Here is a 14695-nt window from a genome sequence, read left to right as displayed (position 1 = left end):
ATGACTTCTGCTGAGAGACCGCTGGCTAACATGGTCGCTGCGGTAAGTGAAGACAACATTTCTCTTTCTATTCTTCCCCCATCCCTTCCGCCGCCGCCCCACGCAGTCGAGCCCTCATTGGAACTGAAGCCAATGATGCCTGGAGAAGGCCCGCTCAAGCTGCCACCCACATCCTTCTCCAATCACTCGACTCAACGCTTGCAACTGCCCGACCTTAAAGATGAATCCTGGCAAGACGGACAATCTTTCCACTTACCCCCGCTCACAAACTCATCATCACCGCCACCGCTGCATCGCGATGCCCACAAGGGCCACGGCCAACGCTCATATGCGCCTTGCAACACATATCTGACAGGCTCCCAGAATCACCACATGCGCAGTTCGCCGCCACTTCAGCCAGGAGAACAAAACTTTCCTGGCAAGCTCCCTTCTTTCTCTGAGGTATATCCTGTGATACCACATTTGCTCCACGACAGCACAGCTAAGTCATGCAGTTTCTCCACACAACACGAACAAGCACTCCGCCACGGACGCCGCAGCGCCGCAATGAGTCGGTCGACAGCTCGCCTCACGTTCAACCGCACTTTGACGATGTAGCATGGAACGAAACCAAACGCAGACGTGTAGACACGCTCTGTGACATCTGGGCGGCTCGCCCTCTTGAGCAGCCCGTAGTCGAATCTCGTCGTATGAGCAGCGCCATCGATCCTGCTCTTGGTGGCTACTCTCCCCGCGTCGCTCAACAACATGCACTGCCGCCCGCGGCATCCAGTATGCATCACCGTCCCAGTCTCTCTTACCCACCGCCACATCAGCCACTCAATCCCCATATGCGCCATGGATCCTCGCCTGGCCCCCCAGCCATGAGCTTTTCCCAGCCCTATGTCCAACAATCCGTCTCTCAACCACCAATGCCTCCACATGGAGTCATGTATGAACACCGACACAGCTACTACCAAGAGCCCCAACCACCCATGTACGGCAGCTACGAGCGACCCCAAGAGGGCTACTATGCCCGCGCTAGCTATGGTGGTTACGACTCTTCCTACGGCGGAGATATCCGCTTCCAGCAGCATGTCGGCCCCGATCATGCATTCAATAGGAAGCGACGTGGCAACCTACCCAAGGAGGCGACCAACATGCTCAAGGAGTGGTTCCAGCAAAACCGGCAATCTCCTTACCCCACCGAGGACCAGAAGATGGAGCTCTGCAACCGTACGGGATTGAGTCTGAACCAGGTACGTGTTTATTCTTTCCAAGTCGTCTAGCTTGACAGACTTACTACATCTGCCAATCCCTGTTCCCCCAGTGTCATGTCTGTCCACCAGTGTCAGTCCTATCAGAATCCACGTTGGATTCGGGCCGATTGACAAACTGGATCGTTCATTCAACATTACCAAACCTTACCAAACGATATACTAACATAATGCAGGTGTCCAACTGGTTCATCAACGCACGCCGTCGTGCCCCACAAAAGGAACAGCGCGAGCGCGAGGCTAATGGGCCTGAGGCATGATTTGCCTGAAAGCAAGAGGTTGGGCAATTCTTTTGAGCCACAACCCGCATCAATTCTACAAAACAGTCAGTTTGGTGGTATACGATACCGATAACGCACCTTACTAGCTCCTCTACTTGTCTCCGCCATTCATGTGGGGTTGAGCTCCCAGATAATTTCATTTCTGAGCGACTTATATTATTATTTTCCTTTGCGGACAGCACTAGACACTACGACGTTACTACCGGGTGTCTAAACACCTGGTACCTTTTCTTACAGTCGAATACCCTGGGGCCCAGACGGAGCATACATTTGCATCATGGGAAACGGAGTCTTGGGAGGCCTTGCGCTAGATACGCAAACGGTAACTGCGCTCGTGTTTTGGAAATGGTTTCGGTTTTTAAGTTTCTCTATCAACATAGTCTAATCACAACACATCCATTTTTCCCACGCTATCCAAGACCCTCACACCCGTTGAGTGACATACAGGCGACAATCAGGCCAGCCTCGCCTTGGAGGGGACCCCGCGGTAAAGTTCGCAGCCAGAGAGATGGTGAGACACGATTGGCAAGTGGCACTATGCGTTGACACTGGAGCCGGGCTATCAAACTATTGAAAGCTTAGCGCTCCTTCCAAGTAGCACTCACGTCCAACAGGCCAAATACGGACTCGGAGACCCACGGCAGGCCCAAACAGGAAGTTCCTCTGCACAAGACCCCGGCGCACAACACGGACGGTACTGTAACCTTGAACGTCCCCCCTCAAAACGCGCCATCGACGGTTCCGGTGTTTCATCCGGCTCAAGTCAAAACATGACGTACAACGGTCATGCTGCGGACGCTGCAGAGCAACCGTGGTAACGAGTGTTTGTGCTGCCGGAGAGAGAGACCCCGGCCACATGTATCGACCAGTTGAGCCATGACATGTTTCAAGATATCGAATCTCCTTACAAGCACAACACCACAGCCAAACGTCGAAAGCCTTGTCTCTGTCGACACTTCAGACCAGCCTGGCAATTTTACCAAATGCGGCCATGGCGCACGGGAAATGCCTCTGCCAGCCTACGCCGATACTCGCAACTAAACTTTGAGGTTCCTTCGTTCCCCTCGGCAACACTCCACTTTTTTTTCGGTGCCAATTCCCCACGACCCGCGTCTTCTCATCGTTGCAGATCGACAGTCGCCCTGAACCTGAACCAAGTGAGGTGAAGGAGGCTTAGACCCTTGCAGATATGATGGCTCCCGGATCGCCCGACTCATAGGCTGCGCTCATCATTGGGGGATCGGAGCCAGGGGCAGCTTTTGGCTCATGTTCCCCGCTGCCTTGATCCTGCCGGAAAACAAGGACCAAGGACCGCTGTAATTATTTACTGCAGGGGTGCCATGGAGCGGCCCGGCGAGTAGGCACTGTAAGGGACCACGCTTATGATCCAACTGACCTTTTTGATTGATGTAGACAGCGGTAGGGAGTGACAAACATACCAGCATGCGACTTGTATTACCCCTGCAATTGACGTTGCTGAAGTTGTTTTGCCACAATTATCACATCCATCACATGTTAATTGCGACGTTGTGAAGATTGAACAATCCAGACCACATGCGCTCTTTCCCCTTTCCCATAACTACCCCGGCCCTTCTCGTCAAAACTGCCTAAAGTGGACACATGCGCCCTCTACCTCGGGACCGACCGATATCCTTTCATCTTGCATCAAGAGTCACATATCCCCCCGCTGTCCCTGGTTAGGGACAGCGCGACACTGAGTATCACGGAACTTTGCGGCCCAAGCGCAACCCACTCGCGTCTCGAGACTGGAGCGACGTTACCTCCCGCGATCGACTGTCTGTGTCTCCATTTATAGTACCATTGGTATTTGTGAAACAGAGCCTGGTACGGATGGAAATCACGATGAGCGTTTATCGAGTCTGAACTAGATTGGATTGGGAGAGAAGAGAGGTGGAGATCGTGCATACAATGATGTGATGAGATGAACGTGCCGTGCAGCTGGTCGCGTGTGTTAAACATTCCTTAGCACAGACCCCGTATGTAAAATGTTTGAGAATTCCCCCCCAAAAAAACCTTCATCATTATTACAGTAACTATCATATGCAAAACATGACGATTGCCGTTTTCCCGGTTTCCGCCCCCGAAAAATGTCACCATTGTGATGAGCCCACAATTTTCTGTTTCTATAGTCTTCATATTGAGATCTTCACTTCTTATCTCGTGTTCTCGGAGTATGTGCCGATCGATGGTTCAATTCTGCTGATATGCGGACAGAAGCTTGTTTTCTCATGCCAAGGCCATGTAGGGTTTGCGTATATCTTTAGGGAAATCTCCGCAACGGGATAGACTAGGGGATATGACGATCTGCAAGTGCGGGCAGGTACAGCACTAGTTAATCGCGCTCGCCATGCGCTGGAAAGTCCCGGCTGGTGGGGGGAGGTTGGTATGGTCCATGACCTAAGGTTGGAGGAGAGATGATGACAATCTGAGAGGGGAGGAGGGGTACTCGCAGTACTGGAGGTGAGCAAGTTACAAGCATTACCATCATTTCCACCCTGAGGATGCGACTTCTGTAGAGGATTTGATGGGTACCTGAGTGGACAAAGAAAGATATAGTAAGGGACCCTCTGCCACTCCCCTCTACACCCTTTTTGCATCCAAACCCCAGTCTTTCCCGCGAACCAGGCGCACACACCACTGTACAATAAACCACGCTTCTACATCGTCATCGGCCATCGTCATGTCTCACCACCACCGCCAAGGCACCGCTTACCTACTACCCTAATACCCAATACACCGCATCAGCACCAGCAAGCAAAATTCTGCACGGACGATTTCAATCACGATTACGCCTTCGTACTAAAATCCCAACGCCCCAATCTTCCTACATCTCATCATACCATGGATACCAGTACATTGCCCGACGAGATCAAAAACTTTCCCCCGCATCTCTTCTGATGCGTACGGTAGTTCCTTGGTATCGACTGATACTCACTGTAGTCTCTTGGTATCGACTCTAGACTTGATCTACACGCCTGCACATCGTACCATAGACGTCCGCGCATCGCTACCATACAAGGCTACAAATCGTACCATGCATGCTCCAACACCTACATGTGCAGCAAGGCACCAGTGCCACACGTCTACATAAGCGTTTCAGTACCGGCCCAGCGGCCAGACTCCCCTCTTTCCATCCCAACAAAACTTCTACCCGCTGCCTGGCGACCCGACCCGCTGCATCGGAGCCCGTTCGGTCCCGATCTCGCGATGTTCGATTTATGAGGCGCATATTCATGCCAAGGTTTCGCGGGTTCCGGTTGCGGAGCGATGTTGTAGGTTGGACCAAACTTTGCTGATGCATCGCGCCCGGCTTCGGAGGTTTCCAAGGTTGGCACGCGACCGAGTTACGCGATATGAGGTATGTTTTGGGCGACATCGGTCGAGGTAGCTTGGCTGGGTGAATAGGGATATCATGTGACAAGGTTTACGCTGAGCGGGAGAAATTGAGTAATTCTGGGGCAAGTTAGGTCATCAGTCTCTGCGTACATGTAGTCAGCTATCTCATATTTGTGCAATGTGAAGGTAAAGACCACGAGGTCTGAAAATCAGGCAACGCGCATCAATTTATAGCGAGTGCGCACTAACTATACGTATACTTTTCCCTTCTCCCAGTATTCAACTTGATCATCCTCCAGACGATTAATTACAGTACAATATGCACGGGTATCACATCCAAGATAAAGTCCCAAAAACGCCCTTCCCGACGACTACCTTCAAAATGGAAATGCAGGAATAATTATGTAATGAATATCATCTTTGACTCCCCTCAAGCAGTGCAAGCCTCACCCCAGTCTTCTTCTCATACATGCGCGCCATGTCGTAGACAACCTCCCCCCATTCGAACTCTCCCTGGTGGCTTCGCTGCTTACAGGGGCTTTGCCGGAAGGGGAGAAACCAGTCGATGATGTTGTTACCCATGGTGTCCTTCCAGCCTTTCATGAGTGTTGTATACCACGGGTGCTCCATGGTTCTGGTTTGCATGACGACATATGAGCGGCCAGATGGGCGAGTGACGGTGGTGAGGATAGGCCAGTCCTCTTCGGCTTGGGCGTCCGATTTGTGCCTGGTCGACGACGTAGGTGTGGAGTCTTGTGGTGAGTCAGAGATGAGGAAGGCGATGTTGTGGATGCCGCCGCGTTGAATGCCTTCGACCGAGGTGTAGTTGATCATTAGATTCCAGCCCGTCATACAGGTCATGGTGAATGTGAAGATACAAAACAGGACGGCGGTTACGAGGGCGCCAATCCAGGTGCCAGGTTTTGAGCCCATCTGAGAAATGTCAGTACAATGTATACCATGTTCAAAGAAGGTTCAGATATATGTACCTTGTTGCTGCGCTCTGCAAAGAAGATGGCTATCACGATCCAAGTAAAGGTTGTATACAAGGCCGCATAGAAGACGAACTGCATAAAATACTTATGAGTTGACTCGGCTATGATGCCTCCCGCCCACGGGCAGTAGTGATCCATCTTTCTAACACAGCGCCCCAGCTCTTTGCAGTGGTGTGTCCGGTCTGGCTTCCAGTTGTGGCACCTCCCACACCAGTTGGGCACCCCCTGGTAGTCGCACAGGTATGCATCGTACTGGTCAAATGCGAAGCCCTTTGTACTAGCTCCCTCCTTCTCTTGCCTCTTATCTCCCAGCGGAACTAAATCCGGCTTGGACCATATCATCTGTAGGAGGCGCAGCCATGCGACGAGCAGGAAGAAGAGGAGGATGGCGTAAACGACGATGAGGGCGATACCGGTGGAACGTCGCGGCTGGAGGGCGTAGTCTCTTTGAAGACTATCTGGGGGGCTGATGAGGTACTGGACGCATATCAGGTACGTCAACACATAGGTCTCGTAACCCAGTGCGCCTAGTTCGAGAAGAGGGATTATGACCGAGGTTGCCTGCGCCATCTTCTGTTCCCCAGCCGAGTTGATTGCGCCGGGCTTCGACGTGCTAACAACGGCCGGTGGCGCCATAGCAGAGAGTTGTTAGAAAGGGTACGGTTGGCGCACTCGCTAGAAGGCGAGCCTTGAGAAGGCTGGCGACGTGAGGTCGCACTCAGGGCCTGCCGAGGCGGAGCCAAGCGCGCGTGCGCGTGATCCCGACGACTGCCAACACCACAACGTCATTACCTATACAAATTTCATGTTAATTCATCCACGACTACACAACTGTATTTCTTGGTCCATCAAGAGTTTCCCCACATTTACCTGATGTTTGCTGCTAGCAGTGAGCCATGTAGACGCGTGCTACGCGTAGTCCCACCCTGCTGACGTTGTCATGATCGGCACTACACCAAACGGCTGTCGTCGTCTCCACCGCATTGGCCACCCGCTCTATCTCCTATGCATGTCTTTTGTTATCCATTGAACTCGTCTATGCGGCTTCCAGTATTTGCTCTTTGCAATGCTTCTGAGCCGAGCAAAAGCACATCGTTGACTAATCATGAGCGGACAGCACGGTGCATCAACCCCGCACCATGCGTCCAAAAACTCCACTCACAGCCTTCTCGAATTTTCACATTTTCATTTCCTCTTTCCCTAAGATCAATTCAATGGGAATAAGCGCTGGCCCCGGCTTTGCGGCTCTTGCAATGCTTACTCTGCACTGATGACCAAGGAGAAGCATCACGAGCACACCGCTGCTGCGAAGCTAAACCGATTACACCTCACCGGACACACGAGGCTGAAGGAGGACCACGCAGAGCCTCAAATTTCCCACCTATGCTTCTGCTTGAGCATCGCGTGACTGCCATCTTTGGCCCCGGACAGGACTTTCTCGCTGTTTGCAGCTTAGTAGCGCCCAACCATGGGGCTGAAAACGCCGGATTTGGGTAACACTCTGTCTCAAACATGTTTTTCAGGCTGTCGAGGCTCCGTATTCTCTTGAGTATATATGCTTCGCCGTGCATGAAGCAAAAACAGTACCGATTCATCGCCGACGCGTACATTCCCCTCCGCGACCCGATCGGGCCATGTTTTGATCAATTTTAGCCTCACAAAACAAGGCAGCATGGTTTCAAGTATGCCTCGCAGGCGCCTGATCAGCTGAGTGCCGAGGATTGGTACGGACACGCCGAGCAAGGGAAGTTATCGCCTCCTGTCACGGATCAAATGACTGATCAAACGTCATTCGATCTAGATGGCCCAATTCCAAGGGCATGTCAGTGAGGACGACCGGCTATCTCTGGAGTCGACCCCCTATAGTGCTCCAAATAGGGAGAAGCACTGTCGCAATTCCTAGTTGCCAACCTCTCTGGCTGCCGACACGGCCCAACCCAACGATGAAACTTGGGTCGAACATAATCTTATGGTCTAAAAACATCTAATTTCAGTATAGCCAAAACTCCAGTAGACTGGAATGGACCTGGTCAACCGGTGCCAACCGCCTCCAGCTGAATTACGGGATATGTAGACGGTTGGGCGCGGCAATAGATGTGGCAGTGCCGACGCCATTTTATTGGCCTAGATACAAGAAACTCCTGTCCACACAGCCCAATAACCCTTACGTCAGCGTGCCGTCGGTTTCTGTTCAGCGTGTGCTCAATTCCAGGCTCGTCAAGGCTTTCATTCGGCACGTCCGATACAGGGGTTGTAGTTTCTCCAAGAACTTTAATTTGGAGGATTGACGCTGCCTTGGAAGGGGTTGTGTTTTGCCAACTTGCGTAGTTGCATAGTTGCGCAATCATGTGTTTAGGTAAGATATTGTTCGGACCCACCCATGTCCCCCTATCGCTGAACGGATAGCAGTCGTTCTAAGGCCCCGAGCAATCCTCGTTGCACAGTTCCACTCTGTCCTTCCTACGCGGGCAAATCAGGCGAAAAGATATGTCTTGTGACATGCCTCGATATAGACCGGCCCCGGGCGGCAACTCAGTACGCCTTATCAACCTGAGTGCTGGATACGTATGCAAAGGTACTAGCATTTGTCGCCTTATGGAGGAATTCTTTTGGTGATGGGCCAAGGCTTACAAACCTCAGGAGGATACTCGCCCTACGGCAACGAAACGTCGTGAGAATGCAACCATGTCCTACAATGAGGAATATCCGGTGCTCCGTACGTCCTCGAGACCCGCATATTCTATACGGTTCATCGCTATCCATGCTTTGATCCAACCCTCGGAGCCTGATTGCCTTGAATTGGCCGCCACCGTTCATGTGCCCGAGCATTATACCTAAGGGCCCAAGGAAGGACCTACTGTCTGTGTGATGCACAGCACCAGGAAAAGAACCAGCCGAGGCGGATGCACAGCTTGTTGTACAGAAATTGGTTCTCATAAAGCTCCCTACATCTCCTACTATTTCCAGAATACACACTGAACAAGTCTTCACTGCAATACATCTGCTACTCATTGAACCACTTTCACAATACTTCTTTGAACCCAACAACGACAATCATTATGGCAGTTCTGTCCACTCTACATAACCAGCTGTACTCTACACTGGTACCCGATACACTGTCGGCATACTCGCAAAACCTTCAATTGACAGCTTCAATCCCGTCCATGTTCCTCCCGCAGGACGTTACACTACCCCATCTCCTTCCCACTGGGAAAATTCACCACGAGCATATTCCACCACCTCTCTCTGCTACCTATGTACCTGCGCTAGGATACGACCATGGTCCAGCACCGACAGACGGGGGTGAGACGACCTGGTACTGCAAATCTTGCGGAGATGGCCCTTACCCGCATTGGCAAGTCAGCTGCCAGAATTGCCATGCACACAACCACTAGACTTTCGCAGCCGTCGAACACCGAGGTCACATCGAACAAGCACTACCTTCCGCACATGCGTATCCAATTCCGAAAACCTACATACCCATTGTCTCTCGGTTATCCAGCAATATCGATAGGTCTATTTGATTTCTAGCTGAGGATTCTTTTGGTTATAGACTGGACGCTTTTCTGTATCTTTGGCTTTCTCCATAGCATAATGACCTTGTCGGCGCAGTCTGGTGGATTTCTCCCGCATTTCAGCGAGGCGTACACGTTTTGAATCTCTTGGTGTCTGTTTCTCGAAGGCCTCACGCTACCCGGAGGATGTTTGATTTCCTAAGCCTGATTATTTTGTGCTTGTTCCGTTTGCAACTGTTTCTGTATTATCCATACTCCGCGAATATCACTCTTTCCCTTATACCACGCTTGAATTTGGCCATATCATATCCACGCTTCTGAACGGTTCCCATCGCAGGATTGCTCAACCTCTCAAACGGGGGATCAGACTGTACGCAATATTGCGAACTGCAGGTTGCAGATGTGACTTGAGGCCGCACGCGAGACCCTCGATCATAACGCAGGTACGCGTACATGCGGCAGGTTTGACAGTGAGACCAGAGCGCCTCTAGCCAGCCATTCCTGCGGCCAGGTCAGAAACAGGAAACGCTTTCTGGTTACCAACAGCACGCGGCGAAGCATGGTTGGAATGCCCAATTGCCAATTTGAGTTAGACGGTATGCCTCGGGCGGTGACTACCTAGAGAATTGGTCCTCCGCCAAGGAAACCCGCCGACCCAACATCACATCAGGCAAACAGACTAGACCGCATCTAGTATTTATTTGCCTGCTACTTACAATTAACATACCAAGGCATCATATTCGGGGCTATGTAAAACCTTGCGTTGCGATCTTCCTCACCGTTTCAACCTTGGGGACAAGCAAGAGAAAAAAGAAGGCATGTTCTCATGACTCCTGTCTCCACAGCAATGCGCCATTTTATTCTGTTCCTTTGCTACGCTACGAAACTCAGCCATGGTCCTCTTTGCCCTTTTGGCGTCGTACAGCAGGCAGCAGAGGAACGTCATGGACCGTGGCCGTGCCCTTTCAGAGTGGAAATGAAGCTTTGGCAAGCTATGACTGCCTGAGGACAACCTTAGCGGTGGCACAAGCAGGATTTGAGACGTGAAGCCAAGATTTTATAGGCCAACGAGGGCAGCGGTCGTGGCGGTGCTTTTGTTGAGGCATATCGATGTCCTTCTTGCGGGACCGGATGGGATGGGCATAAAGAGAGTGGTATTCTCGTGGGTTTCTCAACAGCGACCACGGCTACTCAATACCAGCACAGAACCAACAAAAAAGACTCCCACTCCTCTTCAAACTCACATATTTACCTCTTTTCCATAACTCCCTCATCAACCCCACCATCCCTCCACCCAACCATCCACACCTCCTCCCAGAACTAATCATGTCTGGATATTACTACTGCTCCCAGTGCGGAGACGGACCACACAACACATTCTACAACCCCACCTGTCCCAACTGTTTCCGGTCCCAGAACAACAGCCATCAAACCATCAACATGAACCACTACGCCTACGGGTCCGATGCCCACGAGACTGCGAGCTACGCCACCACCGACATCAACTACATGGGTGTGGGATATCCGTCCACTGCTGCAGGCCTCTCAGGCACCAACTTCCCCTTCAACCAATGCCCGACACAGCCACGAAACGACCATTGGGTCTGCTGCCAGTGTGGACAAGGTGGTGGAAGCGTTGCCAGGGATGAGGGGTGTGCGACTTGTTCCAATCACTGGCGATGCCCTGAGTGCCGAGTTTATGATGCTTCTAAGAAGAAGTAGAGGACTCGAGCGCGGATTGTGAGTACATGAATCCTGATTCTAGCGCTATTGCTGACCAATAACAGATCCTTGGATTGGAGCGGCGTTGCGGGCTGATCGGTCGGGAACTAGGGGGGATTGTTCGGTAGCTTTCCTTTGGCAGGGGTCTTGTACTTTGCTCTTTTTGTTTGTTGTATACTCTATGGTTTGGTTGTCTTCTCGTATACCCATGTTCTTCTTTGTGTTTCTTAATGCATAGCGGTGGAGTCCCGACGCATTCGAACGTAGCATAACACTTATTGTTATTTCATGATCTCAATAAACTTCTTCTTCCTCCTTCGTTGTTTTGCGCCGATGCGAACTCTTGTTGACCCACTCAGGCAGTCTACGGTCCAATATGCTGCGCCTGTGCCGGCGTCCGAAGTAGTGGCAAAAAAGCTCTGATAGTGTTATGGGAACCCAAAGCTGTCCTTCGTGATGTTGAGATGATGCCCAAGGCGAGACTTGCGATCGGTGAAGCTGAAATGCCCGTCGAAAGAAACGGGAGGATTAATGCTCCTACCGCCACAGTTGCCTTACACCTTGTGGCCCGCAAGTGGCCAAAGCCCCCCTGGATCGGGGCCAGGAACTGTATCCAAGACATGCATGCAGGGTTGAGAGGCGCAAGCCTACGCTTCTACTTGCTGTGCCTGTCGACTTCAACCCTTCAACCTCTTTTTTTTCTCAGATGGATTCGGCGGTGAAGGTGTAGCTTTTCGTGTTGGGGCGCCGAGTCTGAAGGACAGAGGGCAAAAAGGGCACGCGTGCTTACGGTAGCGGTGAGGCCTCATTTTGTAGGCGACGAAATCTGCAAAGTTCGAGCTATTAGCACAGCCATGTCGGTACCCACCCTACACCATGTTACATTCATCAAAAAACACGCTACTGCGGGACGAGACATGACTCCTGGTTGAGCTGAAAGACAATGGTGGAGGGTGTGAAGTCGAAACAAAGCCCTGTACGCCCCACGGCGCCCTTCGGCCCTGCCGTTTGAGGTACCATGGCCTTGGGGCACTCTTTAGTTCTTTACTGGTTATTGACTGGGTAGGATCGACCCAGCATCGACTTCACGTGTGGACTGATGGTTGCTGTTCAGCGTTCATGCATGTGACCCATCTGGCCCTTTTCGGTCGGTGCCTAGCTGCGGGGTCAAACAAGGAGGGCTAAGCCCTCCACCATCATGTGCTGGCGCAGAGGCGCAGCTGAGTATACGATGCTAGTATCAGGCGTCGAGAAATAATGTTAGAAGCCATCGTGGGTTTCCAAGAGGAAGTTCTGGGAGTAACTGGGTCTCCGGAAGTCGGCGGCCGACGCACTAACTTAGCGCGTCTTCTACCTGTATCGTAGACCCATCCTTGACCTCAATCGATGCAACCGCCTTCTACGATAACTAGGCCACGATTGTATTTCCAAGCATGTTCTTTGCGCATGTTCCCAAAGGCTAAGCGCTAAGTCCGGAAGATCGGAAGAGAAGAGGAACCGGGCCCTATCGAGATTAGTCCAAGATGCGGAGAGGCACTGCCGCACCTGGGCGCCAGCCTCCCTCTCATCCGCTTACGGCATATTCCTAAATCAAACCTGCTACGTCGCCATTTGCAAATCGATAGAATGATCATCTTCAAAATCTCGAACTGTCTCTAAAGATAACTTCATAACGTTTCCATCACCTACCTAATACACCCAAGTGTGCTAGTCTCGACTAAGAGCTAAATCGCGTCAGGCCCTCGATTGCTGCGATATCTAGTGACTGTCGTTCGGTTCCGAGGAGTACTGAATTGTAAGCAGATTGGATTTTGTCAGCAAAAGAGACCGAGTGATACAGAAGCGGGGTATCTATTACGCTGCTTCGTAATCTTTGCCATATCGAGAAGGCGGCTACGCGACACCTGCCTGCTCGAAGCATCTATCATATTTTCGTCATTACCTAATCTCGTATTGCGAACTCGTCTTCTTCATCCACCATCATCATCGAATTGATCATACAGTCTGTATGGCAACCTCACTGGCGAGTCAAGAATCACGACCTCGTCAACTTTACAGCTATGTCGCGCAACCGCAGTTGTACAGCAACCATCACCACCCAGACCGCGAAAACAAACCAGAGGGACCTATTTCGATTGCATTTACCCGGACAAGCCGTCGAAGCATACACACCAACAACGACTTCGTCAAAGGCGTAGTCCACGTCAACGCAAGGTTGCAGGTCAAGAACGTCACCATTAAGTTTATCGGCAAGACAACATGCCGAATCTCCAACGACCGCAATCCTACAAACCAACACGTTGTTGAGATGGAACTGTTCTGCCGCGAACAAGAATTGTTCAAGAGACCAATGCCTAGTGCCTCTTGCCCTCCTTCACGCGTAGAGTACCTCTTCGAGTTTTGGTTCCCGGAAGCGGTGGAAGAAGCTCCTCAAACGGGGAACCACCCGAACTTCAAGGCAGACAGTATTTTCGAACACGAGAGTGGTCATATGCTTCCACCATCCTTCTGGTGGAATGAAAGCACCATCTGCAACGAGTACTTTCTGAGAGCAGAGTGTGTCGCGGAATCGATTTCATTCACCCTAAACCCTGTCGTGATACATCAACTGCGCTTCAGCCCATCAGTCCCGGAACAGAGCCTCCCAGCTTCGACTCCCCTCTTACCAGCGCCACCATTAAGGCTAGAGCGCAAGTCTCAGCCGCAGTCGCAGTCTCCAGCTCCGTCGAAAGAGCGGCGTCTCTCGCTAAGACGGCTAACCACGGGCCTACGTGGCGGGGATAAGAGCGAAGATGCATCATGCACATCTTTACTAGTACTCAGCGCGCCATCCCGGTACCGCGTGGGTGCCAGTAGCAGGATCAAGCTATCACTTCAAGCAACATTGAGCGAGGGTCTCGATCAACCAGCACCCATATACCTCCGGGGTATCCGCGCACAAGCCATCGCACACATCCGCTACCGCATTCCCGTTGCCTCCCTACCCGAGGAAGAAATACGTAAGGAGAGCATTGAAAAGTTTGACCTCTTCAACCAGCGCTACGTCAAACCTGGCATAGAGATAACACCAGAAACTATTCTGGACGGCTTCGAAATCAACAAAATTGTACCGCCAACTTTCAAGACATATGGTGTCGCATTGACGTACGACGTCAAGTACAATCTGTTGCTAGATTGTGCGGGCAAAGAGTCGGAGCATGAAGTAGAGATGAAGGGCATTGTCATTGAGCCCATGACGCGACCGGGCGGTCATCTTGGTCCGCCGGAAGGTCCGCCACCTGCCAATGGCTCAGAGGAGAGTTTTGCCATGGAGGACATGATGCGAAATGCGGGACATAGTAACGGAACGGCCGGCGATGAGCCACCACCGTATGCCAGACAGATGAGCTGAAACTACATGAAAAAGGCGGCTGCAATGGGAAATCCTCAGATCAAAAAAGTATATCAAGTCAAACGTGGAAACAATCTACTTGCAGTACCCAGGATATATCCACCCCACTCGTAGTATAAATAAGCACTCTCAATGTATGTTGGTATTCTTCACGGCCCATCAAGCATATTCTGAACAG

The 14695-nt window shown here is 51.6% G+C and overlaps 5 protein-coding genes across 5 annotated transcripts; 4 read left to right on the top strand and 1 right to left on the bottom strand.

The window, feature by feature from the left end:
- On the top strand, positions 1-1516 carry PtrM4_027620 (Homeobox-KN multi-domain protein; the record flags this gene model as incomplete). The annotated part of the gene is made up of 3 exons (XM_001932469.1): positions 1-441; positions 495-1238; positions 1433-1516. 3 exons carry the CDS (start codon positions 1-3, stop codon positions 1514-1516), a joined length of 1269 nt encoding a protein of 422 aa, XP_001932504.1.
- Positions 1517-5308: 3792 nt separating this feature from the next.
- PtrM4_027610 (protein containing DHHC-type Zn finger) lies at positions 5309-6525 on the bottom strand (the record flags this gene model as incomplete). The annotated part of the gene is made up of 2 exons (XM_001932468.2): positions 5309-5827; positions 5884-6525. 2 exons carry the CDS (start codon positions 6523-6525, stop codon positions 5309-5311), a joined length of 1161 nt encoding a protein of 386 aa, XP_001932503.1.
- A 2423-nt stretch (positions 6526-8948) lies between these two features.
- On the top strand, positions 8949-9284 carry PtrM4_027600 (uncharacterized protein; the record flags this gene model as incomplete). Its single annotated transcript, XM_001932467.2, has 1 exon — positions 8949-9284. One exon carries the CDS (start codon positions 8949-8951, stop codon positions 9282-9284), a length of 336 nt encoding a protein of 111 aa, XP_001932502.2.
- Positions 9285-10844: 1560 nt separating this feature from the next.
- Positions 10845-11126, top strand: PtrM4_027590 (uncharacterized protein; the record flags this gene model as incomplete). Its single annotated transcript, XM_001932466.2, has 1 exon — positions 10845-11126. One exon carries the CDS (start codon positions 10845-10847, stop codon positions 11124-11126), a length of 282 nt encoding a protein of 93 aa, XP_001932501.2.
- A 2008-nt stretch (positions 11127-13134) lies between these two features.
- Positions 13135-14517, top strand: PtrM4_027580 (uncharacterized protein; the record flags this gene model as incomplete). Its single annotated transcript, XM_001932465.1, has 1 exon — positions 13135-14517. The coding sequence occupies one exon, from the start codon at positions 13135-13137 to the stop codon at positions 14515-14517; it is 1383 nt and encodes a 460-aa protein (XP_001932500.1).
- Between the last annotated feature and the right edge of the window lie 178 nt (positions 14518-14695).

Source organism: Pyrenophora tritici-repentis, chromosome 1 (assembly GCF_003171515.1).
Source record: "Pyrenophora tritici-repentis strain M4 chromosome 1, whole genome shotgun sequence".
Taxonomy (NCBI): Eukaryota; Fungi; Ascomycota; class Dothideomycetes; order Pleosporales; family Pleosporaceae; genus Pyrenophora; species Pyrenophora tritici-repentis.
Note: the sequence above shows the minus strand (reverse complement) of the source record. Positions and strands in the feature narration are given on the sequence as shown.